This window comes from Chrysemys picta, chromosome 3 (assembly GCF_011386835.1).
Source record: "Chrysemys picta bellii isolate R12L10 chromosome 3, ASM1138683v2, whole genome shotgun sequence".
Classification (NCBI taxonomy): domain Eukaryota; kingdom Metazoa; phylum Chordata; order Testudines; family Emydidae; genus Chrysemys; species Chrysemys picta.
In genome coordinates this window covers 18,214,732-18,233,624 of record NC_088793.1, presented here as the reverse complement: position 1 = coordinate 18,233,624, position 18,893 = coordinate 18,214,732, and the positions used below count along the sequence as shown (strand labels likewise).

General features: G+C 43.3%; 1 protein-coding gene across 4 annotated transcripts in view; it reads left to right on the top strand.

The window, feature by feature from the left end:
* The window catches only part of RCAN2 (regulator of calcineurin 2), a 162,940-nt gene that overhangs the window by 95,633 nt on the left and 48,414 nt on the right, over positions 1-18,893 (top strand). The window contains exon 1 of one of the 4 annotated variants that reach the window (XM_024101110.3): positions 256-540. The exons of the other annotated variants lie outside the window; for them this stretch is intronic. Coding sequence (XP_023956878.1) covers positions 454-540 — 87 coding nt within the window. The 5' untranslated portion in view covers positions 256-453. Of the gene's footprint in view, positions 1-255; positions 541-18,893 lie in introns of those variants that run through there. 4 annotated transcript variants of the gene reach the window in all.

Sequence of the window (18,893 nt, the reverse complement as noted above, 5' to 3'; positions counted from 1 at the left end):
ACACAGAGTGGAGCTTTCAGTGTCAGAAGATCTTTTTTTTCCAGCATAAACACCCAGCTGAAACAACAGCTATGACTCAGTTGCCAGCGAATTCTGCCTGAATTGATTCAGTCCGAGTTCAGACTTAGCACATAATCATGTTCAATTTGATCCACTGCTGCCTGGAGATAAAAGGGTTGGAAAAAAAAATAGATTTAGCTTATGTCAGTCTTTGTGATGATGTCATTGCCAGGAGAGATGGAATAGCACTGTTACTAGGCTGTGCCTGCTCAGTTGGTGGGTGCAGAAGGAAGGAGCGACTCAGTTCAGTGCCAAGAGTCTGCTTCAGAGGCTTACGGCTGCCGTCAGCCTTGAAAGCAGAATTTTGGACTGTTCAATAGCCGTACTGAATCAGGCTTTCTAATCATTCATAACTCTGAGGCTGCCTAACTCTTTGTGTACAAGAGGGGGGGGATGCCAGCCCGTAGCATGGACTGTGATGTCTCCACTCTGGTTGCCTGTGTGGTGGATGTGGAGATTTTTACCAATCAAGAGGTTAAGGTATGCACCTGCAATCCGTTTGTTACAGATCCTTCTTGTGAGAGCCTTGAGAGTAATAGGAATTGGTGTAGAGCAGTTTAAAAGAAGTAGGCAGATGAAATTCTAGTAAAAACACATGCCAGGCATGGATATCTTAATTACAGCAAATGAGAGAGACTGATGATTGCTTTTCATCAGGTTTTGATACGCTAACAAAACCGCCTTCTGTTTACCGTTTAATGATACAGGAAATATGTTGCATAACTGAAGTCTGCATGTTTCATCTTGGTAACAAAAAATGACTCATTTTTAATTTCTCAAAGGTATTTTTAATCCAATGTCGCTTTCATAGCTGTAAGCTGTCATCAATATCAATTTCTGCTTGACAATTCAGATATGAAAATAGTGCATTGGTTTGTGTCTTAGCTTTAAGTGGCTCAGTTTTTTCACACAATTGAGTAGCAGCAATTTATTGTGGTCTTTGTGATTCATTTTTTAGAGTCAAATCAAGTATTACATTTTATTAAAGGGTTAAAATGTGTAGCGAGTATTTTTGGTGCATCAGCAATGTAGCTGTATGTAAAAAGCTGGACAACTTATGTATAATTTGAATGACTTGAAACCAATGCTTGATTCTAAGGCTTAATATGCTACACTCGTCATCCTTGATTTTCTGCAGTAGTTGTCAAATAGTCATGGGTAATTGCTCCCTGATGAAACTAATTATCTTTTCCATTTATTCTTGTATTACCAAAAGAGAACCCCAACAAATTAAGTTTTGAAAGAGGAATTGTAAGTGTGACTCTCAGAAATCATCTCAAAGAGCTCAGAGGTAAAATGCAGTGAGATGTAGCATCTTATTTAGAGGACACAGATACAAACAACTGAATACAGTGCACTATCCCTCCGGTTTTGGAAGGTAGAGGAGGACAAAGGGAGGGTCTGTGCTAATTTAGGGCAAGAATTTGAACCCATTCCTCTAATTACCCACACAAATAGTCCCATGGAAGTAAATGGGACATATTTGTGTGAGTAACTGCTCACCAGCGTGAGTAAAGGATTGAGAATTTGGCCATTAGTCATTTTCCAGCAGACTGTGCTCTTTATTTAACATTGTATTGCTCTGTTAATATGCGGTCAGGTGGTACTATGTGCATTTTGCACAGGTGCTCATGTGTTACCAGCATGAGGCTGTTTAATTCAAGAGGCTGTCTTTTTTTTTTTTTTTTAAATGCAATAGCGTTCTTTACTACAGTTTGCAAACAGATTCAGAAAGTCCAGTTGCTGGTGCATATTTCAGGTGTGCTTGACAACACTCATGCCAGCGCTGACATGTTTCCTGTAGTTGAAGTGGTGCAGTGCATACAGATATGTTTGATTGTGCTTATGCTTGTTCATCTAAAAACATCATAGATCTGAAGTTTGGAATTTCCAGAAGTATTCACAAGAGAGTGAACTGTGCCATTTAACACCTTATAGAATTTTATGCTGAATACAGCTTATGCAATAAAATTATGGTGCTATTTTTAGAGCCTGTTTGTACTACAATAATGACAGCACCCAATCCAGCTCCTATAAAAGTCAACAGACAGACTCCTATTGACTTCAATAGCAGTTGGATTAGACTCTGCATGAGTAGTATCATGCAGGAAGAATGGCTGAGGAATGTGGGGTGAAAGAGAGCAAACTGGTTAAGGAGATGTTGAAGGAATTGGCACATGGATCCACAATTCAGCAATTGAGAGGGGAAGGGATTATGTATCAGACTATTTAGATGTACTTTTTTTGTTTGCTTTTGTTAAAAACTTCTTTAACTCAAACATCTGAACAAAGAGCAGGGAAAAAAGACTCTTCGTTAAAAAAAATTATATTCCTGACACTTAAAAGGTGGAGAAAACTACTACTGCTGCTGTTTGGTCCTCCAAGGAAACTTCCAGCAAAAACAGGGGAGACTGGTCTCTGAGTTCTGCTGGGGACTTCGCTATTGCCTTTGATTTTTACATAGAAGGATCTAAGATGCTATGGGGATGGGCATCAGCATAAAACTCGATAGAAAGATAGATAGGACTTGACATTCCAGTATTTATGTGGTAAAAAAATCACTTTGGGGGCAGATGGGCATGGTGATTCGGAGGGAGAGGGGGGAAAGCAAACACGGGCACAACACCTTTTTTCCAATGCCATTAATGCCTTAAAGTTGACTTGCAAAGGGGGAAACTGAAATTCTATGTCCCTGTGGTTTAAGCTATTGCATTGCAAGATGGCCTGCTATTGTATTGCTGTTTACTTGAACCCTGGACTATAGGGAACTCTCTCGCTCAGTATCCGAACGGCACGTTATTTCAATAATAACTTGTACATACTAGTGGATGACACTTTTCTTATAAGGTCTGTGGTAGTTTATTAGGTTTTGCAATATGGGCTAGCAGTCATTTAGGAGTCAGTCTTCCACAGCAGTGAGGAAAGTTTTAGTAATAAGACTCCGGTTACATTCAATGGACATTGGGTGGTGTCAACTTAGCCCCCATCTCATTTCATTTAAACCCCCAGTTATAGAGTTGAATTGAAGCCCAGAGAGCAATGGTGAATAGACTAAGCTGTCCAATCACAGATTTAAATTACCTGTCCACTTCGTTTCGTATAAATTGGTCCTCTGAATAATAAATATGACATTTCAGAGAGCAGATTAGGCTAATGCAGATGTTACCGTTTCCCTGATGCAAAATTTATGGTGCTTAGATATCAAGACTGATAAAATAGGTAAATACAAATACTAGTCATGGAAACGTCAAACTCATTTCTGCTCCTAAAGTTACACAGTTCACTTGTATAATGAGAATTCGACTTCATTTTAATGCCTTCAGGTTGTCATTTTATTGTAGAGACATTTTTACAAAAGCAAAAAATACATTTATTAATGAAAATCTTGTTTATTTCTGGAAGAGAGATTTCAGACATCAGTGAAAAAGGAAAAGGGAGAGTAGTATAAAAATGAAGGGTCTTTTTTAAAGTTACAAATTAGAGATTCTTAGACTGTGATCTCTTAAGGGCTGGGAATCTCTTCATTCCATCTATGTACAGCACGTAGCATAATGGGGGCCCAATCCCTGATCGAAGTCTCTAGGCACCACACAATCCAAATAATAATAAATATTAATGATAAAGGATTATGAGCCTACTGTGTGCACTACAGATACGGTACAGTGTGGCATATAGAAGGTATCTCAATGATAGGAAAAAGCTCAGCCATATATGCAAAACGGGCATTGTTTTGTATTTAACCCATACTGTGCACTAGAAAGAAGCAAAGAGGGGCCATGCAGTAGTGGGAGAACTATTCTGACCTGCTCTGGGGACTTTGGGCTAATGCACATTGGAGCCAGGTGTGCTGTCTGCATTTAGACAGGGTACAGTGTGCATACCCCTATCCCAGCTCATTATTGGATGTAAGCAGAAAGAGGTTCAGTACATAGTTCTGCCCTTCCCTTGCTGCTCTCCCTTTGGAAAGTCTAGCAGTCTGACACCACTTCGAGACTTGTGACATTCAGAGAGTGCAGGGACAGTGATAGCGGTTCTCCCCCGAGACTGATCTGTTTGGCAGCCTTGAGCAGGTCACTTACTTTCTCTATGCCTTACTTTCTCCAGTCGTGAAACTGGCTAACTCATAGGGATGCTGGGAGGCTTAATGTTTTTAAAGAGCTTTGAGATAGCCAAGGGAAAGGCATTCTAGAAGGGCAGAGTATTACTGCTCATTTTCATGTTGTCAACCCCAAGCACTGGAAAAATCAAGAGTCAGGCTCCCAAACACTGTGAGGTGGTCTTAAAAATTGTGAGATTATTATATAATAATATATTTTGAGTCTTTATTTGTCCTCTGGTTCTTGAGTCTTTAGAGGTCATGTTTTCAGATTTTGCCCCCACAATCGTGGGGACTGTGTTTTTGTAAGCATATCTGAGATGTTCACATAATCTCATGTCTCCAGGAGATGGCGTTTTAAGAAAAATACCAGATAACATGAGAATTGCAGTACCGTTTTATAATTTCTCTTTAGAGTGCTTTTATGTCTGATAGCTGTTTTCTCGTTGGAAGAATTGTTAGAAATGAAGCAGAAATATAATTACTACATTGAAATCATCTGTGAATTGAACACAAATCCAATAACTCAGCTTGAGGGAATGTGTATATGCCTGTTATCTATTCTTATATAAGACTTGATTAAGTAGAATAAATAACAAAGGTGGGGGGTGGAAGCCTCTTTCTGTTGACCTGGAAAGTAATCTGTGTCAGTATCAGTTCATGTTTTAAAAGCAGGGTCACTTTGGCTTTGGGGAGACAGGATGCGGAGAAGATTACATTTGAACATACAAGCAAGATGCTAGAGTTCAACTTAAAATAAGAGAGTTGTAAAGATAAATGTTTTACATATGTTTATAGGCTGGGTAATCTGGGATCTGGTTCTTTGTATAAAATCCCAGTTGCCAGCTGATTATAGGTTGTAAATATGAAGAGGTACAAAATCAACACAGATGTTCAACCTCTAAATAATCAGTTGTTTTCTGTGGGTGGGAAAGATTGTGTAAATGGAAAGCCACTGATAGCCCAGAACTTTGTGCATGTTTCTCAGGAACCCTGGAAACAGCAGGGCTACTACTGGTGCTTCGGGCTCTGCCCTGTTAGTTCAGTTCCTGTGGTAAGCCAGACTCTTAGCCAGTGACGTGGCAGTATGGTTTGGGTTGCCTGCTGTTAGCACAGGATGAAGCACTGTGAGGCACCTGTGATGTAGCTCTTTTGGATGCTGCATGTTTCCCTTTCCAGCATTGTCCATCCCAGATGACCATTGTGTAGAGGCTACAGCACTCCATGGTAAAGAACCTCCAAAGAAGCAACGGGTTCAGTCACAATGTTAAGCTATTTGGAATAGTGATGTGACCAGACTCTCTCTAAATTTACTTTCAGTAGGTTTTAAGACATACAGAATCACTTGCATGTGTTCACACTGTGCCTGGCTTGGAGGAAATGGGCATTCACTGTTGTAGTTGAAGTCAATGAGAGCTGCAGGTGATGAAGCATCTGTGAACATCAGGTGCATTATGCTTAGCACTGTTAAGCCATTCTATTAGTGTTTCTCAGTTGTGTTATAGAAACTATGGAACAAATGTGAAGTTAAGAACAAGATTGAGAGTTTTATATTCTCCCCCAGTCTCCCTTTCCATTAAAGGTCACACAGGAGTATTCTCTTTTCAGAGTGATAATTAGACAATGGGCAATTTATAGTCAGAGTAAAAGAGATCAATAGGATGCTAGAATGTATTGCTAGAAAATACAGTATTAGTCGAAGGAAGTGTGGTATTTATGTAACCTACACACCTTTTGGGTGTGGTGTTCTGTCCCATCTAGTGGCACTGAGACCACTTAGAGAGAGAGATAAAATGAGTCTGCTCTGCAGCCCTAGCTAAGAGCAGGGCCGGCTCTAACTTTTTTGCTGCCCCAAGCAGCAAAAAAAAGGGCTGAGCCCCCGCCGAGCGCCGTGCCGCACCACCCCCCCACAGCGCCACCCGCCCGCCGAGCGCCGCACCGCCGAAGCCCGCCCCCCCGCCGAGCGCTGCCGGAACAACCCCCCCCCCAGCGCCGCCCCCCGCATCACCCCCCCGCCGAGCGCCACACCACCGGGGAAACCCCCCCCCCCGCCGAGCGCCGCTGGAACCCCCCCCCGAGCGCCGAGCCCCGCGCCGCCCCCCCCGCCGAGCCCCCGGAGCCCGCCCCCGCCGAGCGCCACGGGAACCCCCCCCAGCGCCATGCCTGCACCGCCCCCCCGCCGAGCGCCGCACCGCCGGGGAACCCCCCCCGAGCACCGCGCCGCCGGAGTCCACACCCCCCCCGCAGAGCGCCGCCGGAACCCCCCCCCCGAGCGCCGAGCCCCGCGCCGCCCCCCGCCAAGCCCCCGGAGCCCGCCCCCGCCGAGCGCCGCCGGAACCCCCCCCAGCGCCGTGCCCACCCCCCGCCGCCGAGCGCCGCACCGCTGGAGCCCGCCCCCCCCCCCCCCCGCCGAGCGCCGCACCACCGGAGCACCCCCCCACCCCCGCGGAATGCCGCGCCGCGCTCCCCCCGCCGCCCCTTACCAGGTGCCGCCCCAAGCATGTGCTTGGCTGCCTGGTGCCTGGAGCCGGCCCTGGCTAAGAGCCAGTTGGCTTTTAGCTCATGTGATAGAGGCTCATGCTCTAAGCTCCATTAAATGACACACCTTGATTATGTAAAAAGCAACAAAGAGTCCTGTGGCCACCTTATAGACTAACAGATGTGTTGGAGCATAAGCTTCCGTGGGTGAATACCCACTTCGTCAGACTCATGCATGATGCGTCTGATGAAGTGGGTATTCACCCATGAAAGCTTATGCTCCAATACATCTGTTAGGTTGGGGACCACTGTTATAGACTTTTTCGTCTGGCGGGTGTCAGATGACGAGCCACGGAGGACCATGGCAGCGGACGAGCATTTCGGTGGCGACACCTCTGGATGACGCTGCTTCTCGGTGGCATTTTGGCGGATGCTCGGCTGCCGCCCAGTACGTGGGCACACTTAGATGCCCGGACGGGTGCCGTGGCGCCCGCGAGCACCGTGTTGGGGACCCCTGGTCTATAAGGTGCCACAGGACTCTTTGTTGCTTTTTACAGATCCAGACTAACATGGCTACCCCTCTGATCTTGATTATGTAGTGAACCACAAGGAGATGACACATTTTCAGTACATTGAAGAATTAATCATTATGACCACAGAGTCTGAGCCACCTCAGTATAGGTACTAATGCGGCACTTATATTTCATGAATATAATTATGTGGCTAGAATTTTCAAAGGACTCTAAGGGAGTTAGGCACCAAACCCCACCAAATTTCAATGGGCACCTAATTCCCTTAGGCTCCTTGGTAACGTCTGGGATTTTCCCATACATTTGTACACTTTCTAGATGCTCCCCTAATTAATTCAACTATGAATTGTCCAACATGCATTACTGTGCTGGCACAATTCTACTCCAGGTCTTAACAAAATCTGTTAATGAGGAACCAGTTAATGATTCTGTGACTGAACTTAGGGGGGGTGGAAATCTATGCAAACACCTAGTGCATGTGCTGAGCAGGTGTTCAGTGCTGGGGTTTGTTTTGGAAATTGTTACCCAGTTGTAGGTTAGAACCATCATTACTTGCAAGTGGTGAGGATGATTTGGTCCCAAGCAATGAATGTTTTCTTTTTGGGAGAGAAATAGATGGGCATAGAGTACTTTCATCCTTGTCTGTTTGCAGTATTCCTACATAAGAACAGAGATATAATTAGATAGTAAAATCCTAGCACAGCTTCTAACTCAGTTAGCCAGCACACAACTCATGGAGCTCCAAGAACCAACCCCGTTTAAGCCTTCAGTCACTTTCTCTGTGCCCAGCTGTTGTCAGGCATTGTGTGTTTTTCCTCAGCAAAAAACCTTGTCATGACCATGTGCTTGGACTGTTACTCAAAATTACCCTCACTCATTTGGTTGACGTGTTTGTCAAAACAACCTTTCAGCCAGTGGAATTTTCCAAAGGGAGACTTTTGAGACTTATAGGGTGTCCATTCTAATTCCTCTGTAAAAATGCAATACTGACTGGATTCCCACTCTTGGGTCTCAGCTCCCTAATATGAGACACCCTGGACACCTCCCCCCCCCCCCCCCTTTGGCCCTTTGATGCACAGGCAACTCAGCTGCCTTCTGAGACCAGTTACCCTACAAAAGATTCTATATTTCATTTTTTCCCTCTGGCTCAGCTAATGAACTTCTCTTCCTTTCCCTTCCATCCCTGCTTCCTTCCATTAATGATGCAGCTGTGAGAGTGATTTCCCGCTTCTGCTGCCCCTTCAGACTTCAGATTGAATTTGGTCAGCATTTCTGTGTCCTCTGACCCTGCTCCCTTGGTTTCCTTGGGCCACAGAGCAACTTCTCACAGCACCAGTGTCATCTTGATGTGTGTAACTGCATATCTGCTTTGTCTTTGAGTTGTTGGTGACTCTTGGAAGCACGGAAGGTTTTTCAGCTGCAGCAGTTTGGGTTGATGATTCTGGTTTGCTGAAGATAATTCTCTCTATGTAGGTATATGTCCCCTTCTCTGTAGTAGCTAAGCACTTTCCAAATATTTATGGATTTATATTCACAACATCTCTGTGAGGTAGGGAGATATCATTAGTCTCATCGTAGAGATGGGGAACTGAGGCATGGAGAAATTGATTGTCTTGCTCCAGGCCACAGAGCAAGTCTGTGGAAGAGTCATTAGACACCAGATCTTCTGCATCCCAGTCTAGTGTCTTAACCACAAGACGATCCTTCCTTGTTTCCTTCTCATTATCTCGGAGACATTATCCCAAGCTCTGTAAGAGAGAGAAGAGTGTCTCAGAACTTAATGAGTTTTAATGAGAATTTTGTGAGTCAAAACCATTGTAGGCCTGGAGTACTTCAAAGAAGCACTGCCTAGCCCAGCTTTTGAAATAAATGTGGCCTTTCAACTCTGCCACCAGAGAGACACTTCAGTGCAGGAAAGTCCCAAGGTTCTGGATATCAGGGCAGAACTGTCCCTTGACACTGTAGTTCCCAGTCTGTTACAAAGCAGCTCTTTGATGTGAACATGTTGAGGCCCTGGAGCTTAAGGTAAATGGTGTTCGCACCGAGTCACACCACAAAATTGAAGTGCCAATGAGTTCCAGTTGGCAGGTTATTGCATCAATGCATTTCATATGTCAGAGCTGTGATACTTCAGAGGTCAAAAATGGAGGCCTCAGAACACAGCCACCTGGTTCAGAGGAAGCATTGATGTGCTATGTCCTCTTCGTAGGAATCTGTGCAGAGCTTATCCTTCAAGGCAGCAAATGTTCTGTCATAAGTCTGATTCCACCTAACTTCTCCATTTTTTCTTTCCCCCAAATCAGATGTATGAGGGGTGTAGCAAGTTTGGCGTAGGTATGGCTGAAGAACCAATAATACCCCATTTATCTCCCAAATTATTAATCTCCCTTCTGGGAAAGAATGGGCACTTCATTAATTGTCTCTGCCTTAGCCACTTCTGGCTTTACCTTATCACTTTCTATATAGTCAAGGTACTTAGTTTCTCGTTGGGCTATATCACACTTACCTGCTCTGATGGTTAATTCAGACTGGGCTATTTTTGTCTCCACTCTTTTTAGATGAACTAGGTGGCTAGACTAATCAAGGCTATAAATACTCTCATCCTCCAATTAAGCAGCTCTATGCTGTATTTGGATACTCAGTGGGCATGTTTCACTACTGCATTGTTCCTGTTATTTTGCTAGTGTAACTCAATTGAACCTACCACCTAGGTGCCAGCTCTCTTAGCTAGTGCTGGTCAAAAAATGGGAAAACAATTTTGCAATCAGAATTGAAATTTTGACATTTCCACTTTGCAGGGTCTGGAACAGAACTTTAAAAAAAAATTAAAAATTTCAAATTCTTGAATGTTCAGGCCCCTTCCCTTTTTTTTCACCTTTTTTCCCTTTTGCTGCTCTAACTTTTCACAACTATGGCACTGGCTCCATTTCAAAGGAATATAGATATGATACAGGGCCTGATTCACCACTCTGCTACTCTAGCTTTATGCTAGGTGCAGTTACATTGCTTGCAACTTTGTTGGGTACAAGAGAAGTTGGGTACAATCTACAGCTGAAAGGAGGTGGACACTTTTTGTTTGAAATTTTATTTGATGAAAAATAGCCTCATTTCAACACTGAAATATTTCACAAAAGTCTGTAAATCATGATTTGAGGACTTCAGCAACTCAGCCAGAGGTTATGGGTCTATTACAGGAGTGGGTGGGTGAGGTTCTGTGACCTGCAATGTACAGGAGGTCAGACTAGATGATCATGATTAAGGATATGATTCTGTCATGGAGGTCTCAGATTCTGTGACTTTCCAGGACCTCCATGACTTCTTCAGCTTCAGCCAGACACAGTGGCGGGGCTGGAGCAGCTATAAGTCCCTGCCGAGGAACAGCAGTGGGACCGGAGCAGTGGGGCCACCAGAGCAATGGGGCGGTGGTCAGCCACCACCACTGGAACAGCAGCCCTGGGGCTGCATCAGCCTCCGGGGCTTGAGCAGCGACTTTCAGCCCCTGCCACGGAGCAACGGCGGGGCAGGATCAGCTGCCGGGGGTCAGCCCCCAGCAAGACTCTGACTGTTCATCCTCCCACAGGGTATTTTTAGTAAAAGTCATGGACGGGTCTGGGCTTCCATGAATTTTTGTTTATTGCCTGTGACCCGTCCATGACTTTTACTAAAAACACCCGTGACAAAATCTTAACCCTCATCATGATGGTCCCTTTTGGCCTTAAAGTCTAGGAGTCTGAGTTTGTGTATTTTTCTCACTTTCAAGTTCATTTTCTTTTTTTAAGGTTTCCATTTGTTACTCTGTAACTTTTCAAAACATCCTCAGCTTTGGAATAGTTATATAATGGCACAAGGAACAATGAAACTCTGACACTCTGGAATCCAGTCCTCTTAGCAGGCACAATTGCAGTATGTTCAGCTGAGCGTCTGCTATTTCAGCTGCACACTGTCTTCTGTACCCAACAAGGTCCTTTCATGAGACAGGGAGTCAGCTGTTTTCCTCAAATAGCAGTGTCTCAAGAGACATTGCAATCTGTGATGAGCAGCACATCATCCTGAAAAATGCTTGAAGTAGCAGAGAACCATTAAGGGGTTTCGTTGGGAGCAGTCAAAACAAGCAATTTTTAGAATCCTACTGCACTATAAGGGTCAGGGGGAGACTTGACTCCACAGCTTTCTAATTGACTTGGAGTCTGCCTCCTTCTATGTGACTGCAGGGTTAAGTGTATCTTCACACCAAAGCTCTTCCACATATATATATATTTATGTGGATGCACAATGATCCTGCCAGACCTCGTTTGGCCACAGCGTCGCACTAGGAGCTCATATTCAGCTGATTATCCACCCTGACCCCCAAATCTTTGTCAGAGTCACTGCTTTCCAGGATAGAGTTCTCCATCCTGTAAGTAGGGCCTACATTCTTCCTAGGTGTATACATTTAGCCATATTAAAATATTCTAGATTGTAAACTCTTAAGGGCAGGAACTTCCCAGATGTATGAACAGTGCTTACTACATTTGGAGGCATTACTTTCACACTAATAATAACTTAATCTAGCTATGTCAGTACACTTACTTCTAAATGGGACTGATAATGTTTCCCTACCATACATGGATGCTGTGAGGCCAGTTCAGTTAATATTTGTTTAGTATGCAGAGTTCCTCTAAGGTGGTGCTATGCAAGTGCAAATAATTATTATTATTTACAAATATTAATTGATAAAATTTCACAACACGCATGACATAAGTCAATATTACCCCCCTTTTATTGATGTGGAAATTGTAGCACAGAAAAGTTTAGGCCCTGTTTTTCAAAGTGGCCACTGATTTGGGTGACCAACTTGATTTTAGAATTATTGAGCACCTGCAATTCCCAGGTGAAGACAATGAATTTCTGAACTTGCAACATCTCTGAAAAGCAAGTGAGAGGTATCTCAAATTGAATACCAAAAATGGAGGCACTTCTGAAAATTTGGACTTTAGTGATTTTTTCAAAGTAGCATAACAAGTGTTTGGCTGTACTGGGAATAAAATCCAGATCTGATGCCTCATCCTAGTTTTTAACCACTAACCAGGAAACCACAAACTTTTTCATAGTATAGACTGCATCTTAAAAGAATGACTTGCCTGGACCTTCCTATCCTCCACTGCAAGGGCCACTTCCCTTCTCATATGGTATCACATAGCAACTCTGTGACAACTACAACGCTTGCTTCCTTTGAAAAGTGATATCAGACAAGTATTTAGTGTATTTTCGTTGTCTTTGTAAAGCAATTTAAGAGCTGAAAACAAGGAGGAAAGCCAGGATAATGTGACCAGCCAGTTTTCTGCAGACCACCACTGGTCATGAATCATAGTCTGAGAATCAGTGGACTAGACCTACTAATAATAAGCACAAGAAATCAGGCCAAATGCTGGTTATTCACAACAACATTATATCTGCTATTTATAGTAGCGAGACAGAAAAACGTTACTGATCTCTTTATACAACTTCTGGAGAGAGAACATGTTTTCTTAACCTGCATATTTTAAGTAAAGAATTAAAAGTTCAGGTGCGTTAAACAATCTCTTTTGTGTTAGCAATACATAACTAGACTGATACATTTAGTCAACAGCAATGATTTAAGCTACATGCACATATTCTGCTGGTTCCCAAATTACATGTGTGTCTCAGGAGAAAGATTGTGGCATCACTGAGCACATTTGAATGAAGATTTCTGCTCAATGTTCAGCATCAGTCATAAAAACAAATAAGAGGCTTGGCTGCATTAGTCATAGGATAGGAAATAATATGGAAAATATTATAATGCCATTATGGACATTCATAATACATTCTCTGCTTAAATGGTGTGTGCGCTTTTGGTTCATTCAGTTTCAAAGGCAGAGTAGAAGGGCACAAATGATTATCACAGATAGAAGGAGAATTTCATACAGAGAAGCTTTCAAAAGACTAAGAGTATTTACTTTGGGAACGGGAAGAGTGTTGACTGGTATAGGCATGGAGAAGCTAAAGAGGTAGGGGTGTGTGTTTGTATTTTATTTACACACGCACACATACACACAGATTGTACATGCACATATACAGTATGTAGCTACTAATGGTTACAGACTGGTACTCATCTGTTGCTTTGAAATCCTGGGAACTACAGATATTCTATCTTGAGCTCAAGAATGAGGTCTTCCTTGTCTGTAAGAAGCCTAGCATATGGTGGTCTGGCTTACTTTTAGCTGGAATCAATCATACCTAGTTATGATGTAGTTGTATATATCAGTTTCCTCTTTTGGCTACGCTAAACAAGTTGCACCCAAAAATCTGCAATCTGCCCAAATTGTTATTTTTGGCTTGACAGACCAGAGGTTACTATATCTCTTACAAATCATTATTGAATACCAAAATGGCACCTGTCTTCTGTTTTTCTGCTAAAATGTGTTAGTTTTACGATGGTGCCCCATCGTCCCACCCTATTTGTCTGTTTTGTTCACCTCTTATGTCTTCTGTGACCTGTAGATTGTGAATAATCTGGGGCAGAGACTATCATTTTTTGGTACTTGTTTATACAGTGCTTTGATCAGGGCCGGCTCCAGGGTTTTTGCCGCCCCAAGCAGCCAAAACAAAAAAACCAAAACAAAACAAAAAAACCCGCGATCGCGATCTGTGGTGGCAATTCGGCGGGAGGTCCTTCGCTCCCAGGCGGAGTGAGGGACCGTCCGCCGAATTGCCGCCGAATACCTGGACGTGCCACCCCTCTCCGGAGCAGCCGCCCCAAGCACCTGCTTGACAAGTTGGTGCCTGGAGCCGGCCCTGGCTTTGATGCTGATCCTTGATTGGGGTTCCTACGTACTACCATAATATAAATAATACATAGATGCCATTAATGTTAATACCACTGTTCAGATCAGGGCCGGCTCCAGGGTTTTTGCCGCCCCAAGCGGCGGGGAAAAAAAAAAAAAGACGCGATCAGCGGCAGCTCCACAGCGCCGCTTTCTTCTTCAGCGGCAATTCGGTGGCAGGTCCTTCGCTCCGAGAGGTACTGAGGGACCCGCCACCGAATTGCCGCTGAAGAGCCCGACGTGCCGCCCCTTCCCCTTGGCCGCCCCAAGCACCTGCTTGCCAATCTGGTGCCTGGAGCCGGCCCTGGTTCAGATTATAAAATGTTCTATGAGCTGACTATCAACATTTAGCAGCAGGCATTTAATTGTTTAAAATTACATTATAACCAAAAAGACCAAGATCATTTAGTTGTTATTTCTGCCACCTGAACTGTGATTACAGTTTCTATGAAAGAGCAAAGAACTTTACAAGCAATAATTCCAGATGAGTAGGTAAGTATTATCCCCATTTTACAGATGGGAAAAAGCTGAAGCACAGAGAACAAATGGCCTGTTTCCGCAAACCCTTAATTTCGTGAATGATCGTTAGCATGGTCTGATACAAAGCCCACTGAAGTCAAAGGAAGTGGTCCCATTCACTTTCATGTCACTCTAGTTCTGCAAAATTGTACTCACATGAGTAGTACCACTTATTTCAGTGGGATTACTCACATAGAATAAAATGTTACAGAATTGGACTTTTAAGAGATGAATTTACAAAGGTACATAGCCAGCTAAAGATGCAAATAAGCACCTACTGGCATTTACAAAAAGCACCTATGTGGATTAGGCACCTAGCTTTCACCATTGGGGAAACACTGACTTTCACTGGTAGGTGCCTAACTCACTTAGGCACCTTTGTAAATCCCACCAGACACCTATCTGCATCTTTGGATGCCTAAATATCTCTGTAAATGTGGCCGTAAGTGACATGAAAGGTCACACAGTGAGTAATTCATGAACAGGAACAAAGCCCAACTTTGTGGTCACCCAATCCCCTCTCCAACCACAAACATCCCTGCCCTCCCTATCAGTGATTTCTGTAGTGGCATTAGATGCAAGCTTCTACTAAGGGTGCATTGTACTAAATAGGTCCAATCCAATAACATCATTTTCATTGTGATTTGCTGATGATTGATACTTTTTCCCCTCATTAGTAAATGAAAAAGATGTTGCGAAAAACTGCAAGGTTTTTAGCTATAAAACAGAATTATTGTTCTTTCCCATTCTTGTGTTTCAAAAACAAAATCTCTGCCAAATGGAAATTAGCCATTTGTCTTGGAAATGGCACATGTGTTGTTCATGAACTTGAGCTTTCTTCAGAGATGAGTACCACTGCTTGCCAAATTGAAGAAGAAGAAAAGTTGGGGGATTTTCTTCCCCACCCCCATCTATCTAACCTAGAAAGTTTGGAATTTCCAAGCTGGTTCAGACCCATGGTTCATCTAGTCCAGTGTCCTGTTGCGAGGAAGGTGCCAGAATTGCCTTTTATAGGCAATTATGGGGTAACCTGGCCATAGGAAAAGTTTCTTCTTAATCTCTGGTGGTTAGAGGTTGGCTTATGCACTGAAGCATGAGTGTCTGTAACTTTTCTAGAACTGTTGGGTTTTTTAAATGTTCACTATAATTCTGGATGTTCTTTTTATCCATATAAATATCCAATCCTTCTTCTTTTTATGTTGATTCATACCAGAATAGAAGTACAGTTGTGTGTGGATCTTTATGTAGGAGTCAAAGGGCCATTGGGGACTCCATCCTTCATTTTGTACCTTTTTTAGTGACAGCTTTTGACCATAGGGTTACCTTTCGACACTCTTTATGAATGGAGACAAGATTGTTCTGAAGAGCAAAGTAAGATTCATTTATTGAAGGCCCAGATCCAGCCTTTGGAAGCACACGCACATGAATTTCAGCACCCTACGTATCTAATGGTGGAATTTGAACCATAATGTATGCGACCTTTCTTCCCAACACTGGAGCAGAGTCAGCTTGACTCCCTCTCTTGTGAAGGCAGGTTCTACTACTGCTCATATCAAGAACAGTTTTGCCCAGTGAATAACCTGTTTTCACACCCTTGTGACAGTCCATTAGTGGAGCAGAGCAGAGAATGGGCAATGAATAACTCACCTAACATTTTATTTTTCTGGCTGCAGTTTTGGCCAGACCATACTAGAACAATTAATCTAATTTTCTCCTAGTTTTTCTTTCTGTGTTTCCACTAGGAATGGGTCAAGGGCTTCAGTGTTGGAAAGGGAACTCGTGTAGAATGCACTTTAGTATTGCAAATCTGTTTACTTTTCAGAAACATCTTGCCCCCCCACACACACCTGCTAGAAGTGTCAGCTGATTACCTGCAGCCCAGACTGAGGTAAGAAATTGGAGAGAGAAAAATGGGCCAATGAATTCATAGTCCACGTATTTCTAGAGCAGTGCAAGGACTGGTTTTACTCTTCAGTGTCTGAAATGGATGCAAAGCTTCACAAAGGTGCATGGCAGTTGCAGTTTTGGACCAGAGCTTGCAGTTTTTACTCATTCAATAAGTCAGGTTAAACTCCCATCGAAGTGCAGCATTTAACCCTCTGCTCTTTATTTAGCCTTCTATTCTTTATTTAGCAGCATAAATAAAATGGTGGCAAAAAAGACCCTGAGCCAGATTCAGAGAAGAGTCTAAATAAGTCTAGACAGAGCCTCACGTTGATGTAACTTCCGCCTTTTTTCAGCTCCCTCAGTTTATATGTTATTCCAACTTAGGCTCCTGCTGCACTTCTGTATATGTACTTTCTCACTTAGGCTTATACCCATGCTATTGGTCTGTAGCTTGTATACACTTAGCTGCCTTACATCTTGTGACGCTTCCTGGGGGTATCCCAGGTTGTGAGGTTGTGTGCCCTTGACATGAGGGAGCCTTGTCTGTGCCTGCTGGGGGTCAGCTCGCCAATTCTATTGGCCACTGGCAACACAAGCCCCTCTCCTTTCAGCCTACACAGGCACCTGTTACTCATACAGCAACCCCCTAGCCCTCTGAGTGTCCCCTGAAATATGTAACCCAGGTCCACTGGACATTTGCAGTATTCACTGATCCACTGCTTCCAAAGAAGCAGGACACCCAGCTTACTAGTTCCATCTCAGCTCACTGCTCCGCTTACCTCACAGCCCTAAGATTTGTTTATAGCGAAATCAAGTATAAGTTTATTTAACAACACACGGAGTGCTGGAAACAAATGGTTACATATAAAATAAAATAACACACAGTGTAGACTTAATTAATGAGAGACTCTCATATCTAATAAAGTATTGTGCACCCAAAATCCTTGCAGCGCTTTATAGCCAAGCAGGCCGTGACCCTTCTTTCATGAGACGGGCATGCTGTCAGTTTGCCTCCCAGGTGAAAGATTCGGTGTCTCTCTTTGCTATGCTAGACCAGGCCTTTGCCTTTATTCATAAACTGGACACCCGCTGCTGTTTGTTTCTTCCTCTTGTTGATTTCACAATCTCTCCGTTCACCCCAGCTCAGTATGCAAACAGGCCTGCAGTGTGAGGCAGACAATATGTAAAGGCCTGACCGGGAAATAGGTATCTGTTACCTCAGAGATGTTCCCTTCAGGCATGAGGTGTGTCACCTCCTAATGACCTACCTTAACTCCAAGACCTCAAAAGCATAATTTTCAGTATAGACACAGAAACTCCTTAAATATTCTCTATAAAGCCATTTTACAATGATTATGATGACGAGTGGGCTACTGGCTCTCAATAGAAACCTCACACGCTGCCCTTCGGTGAACTTAGGGTGACCAGATGTCCCAATTTTATAGGGACGGTCCTAAGATTTGGGGCTTTTTCTTATATAGGCTCCTATTACCGCCCCGCCCCATCCCGATTTTTCACACTTGCTGTCACTCTAGGTGAACTATTAGGCAAATATCTGACCCAGAGCATCCCTGTGTAATTCTGTGCACCCCCTGTCCCCTCTGCCAGTTGGCACCAAGGAATCCCTGAGACATACATGTCACTTCTGAATTTGACCCACTGAGTATTGGTTTGTTTTGATAGGGAAAGAGGCTGAGGTAAATTAATCCCACCTTAATCTCAACTTCTTTTCCTGTTCTAAACAAACCCTATAAAGGAGTCTGTGTTAGCATAACTCACACATTGAGAGAGCGGAAGAGGAAATACAGCAAGAAAAGCAACCAACAAGAGAGTTCAGTAATATGTAAGTTAAACTAGGCCACCCCAAACTTTAACTTACATCTGCCTTGCATCTTCTAGCTAGTTTCTTGACATGTAACGTATATCCGTTTACACTAGCATATCAATAACCAGCAGTAAGGAGGTCTAAGGGAGACGTCAGTATAAGGGAGTCTGTTATTTCGCTTCATGCATCACTTCAGGTTTTTGCCCTTTTAGCTATATTTCACACCCACTTTCAAGGTGTTCACTGAACCTTGCTCTCCTTTTCCATATTCCATTTTTCCCATTTGTATCACTCTTTTAACGTAGAAAAAAAGGTAGTCTAGAAAAAGCCTAAAACGTTTAATAAAACAATGGAAAATTATGCTAGCTGAATGCATCATGTATAATTTGCCTCTGAACTCTATCAAATCACAGACGTATAAGTTACGTTGCCATGGGTCTAGCTCTCACAAATGGATCCCAATATCTTTATTAAATCCCTACTTAGGCAAAACTTCTATTGAATTCAATATGGCAACCATTCATCAAAGTACTTAACATGTGCTTAACTTTAAGCATGAGCAGTTCTATTGACTTCAAATCTTCAACCACTTTCCATATGCTTAAATACTTTGTTGGATTAGGATCTGAATGTAAATTCCGCCAAGGAGGAGAAAGATAGGGGAGTGTCACAGG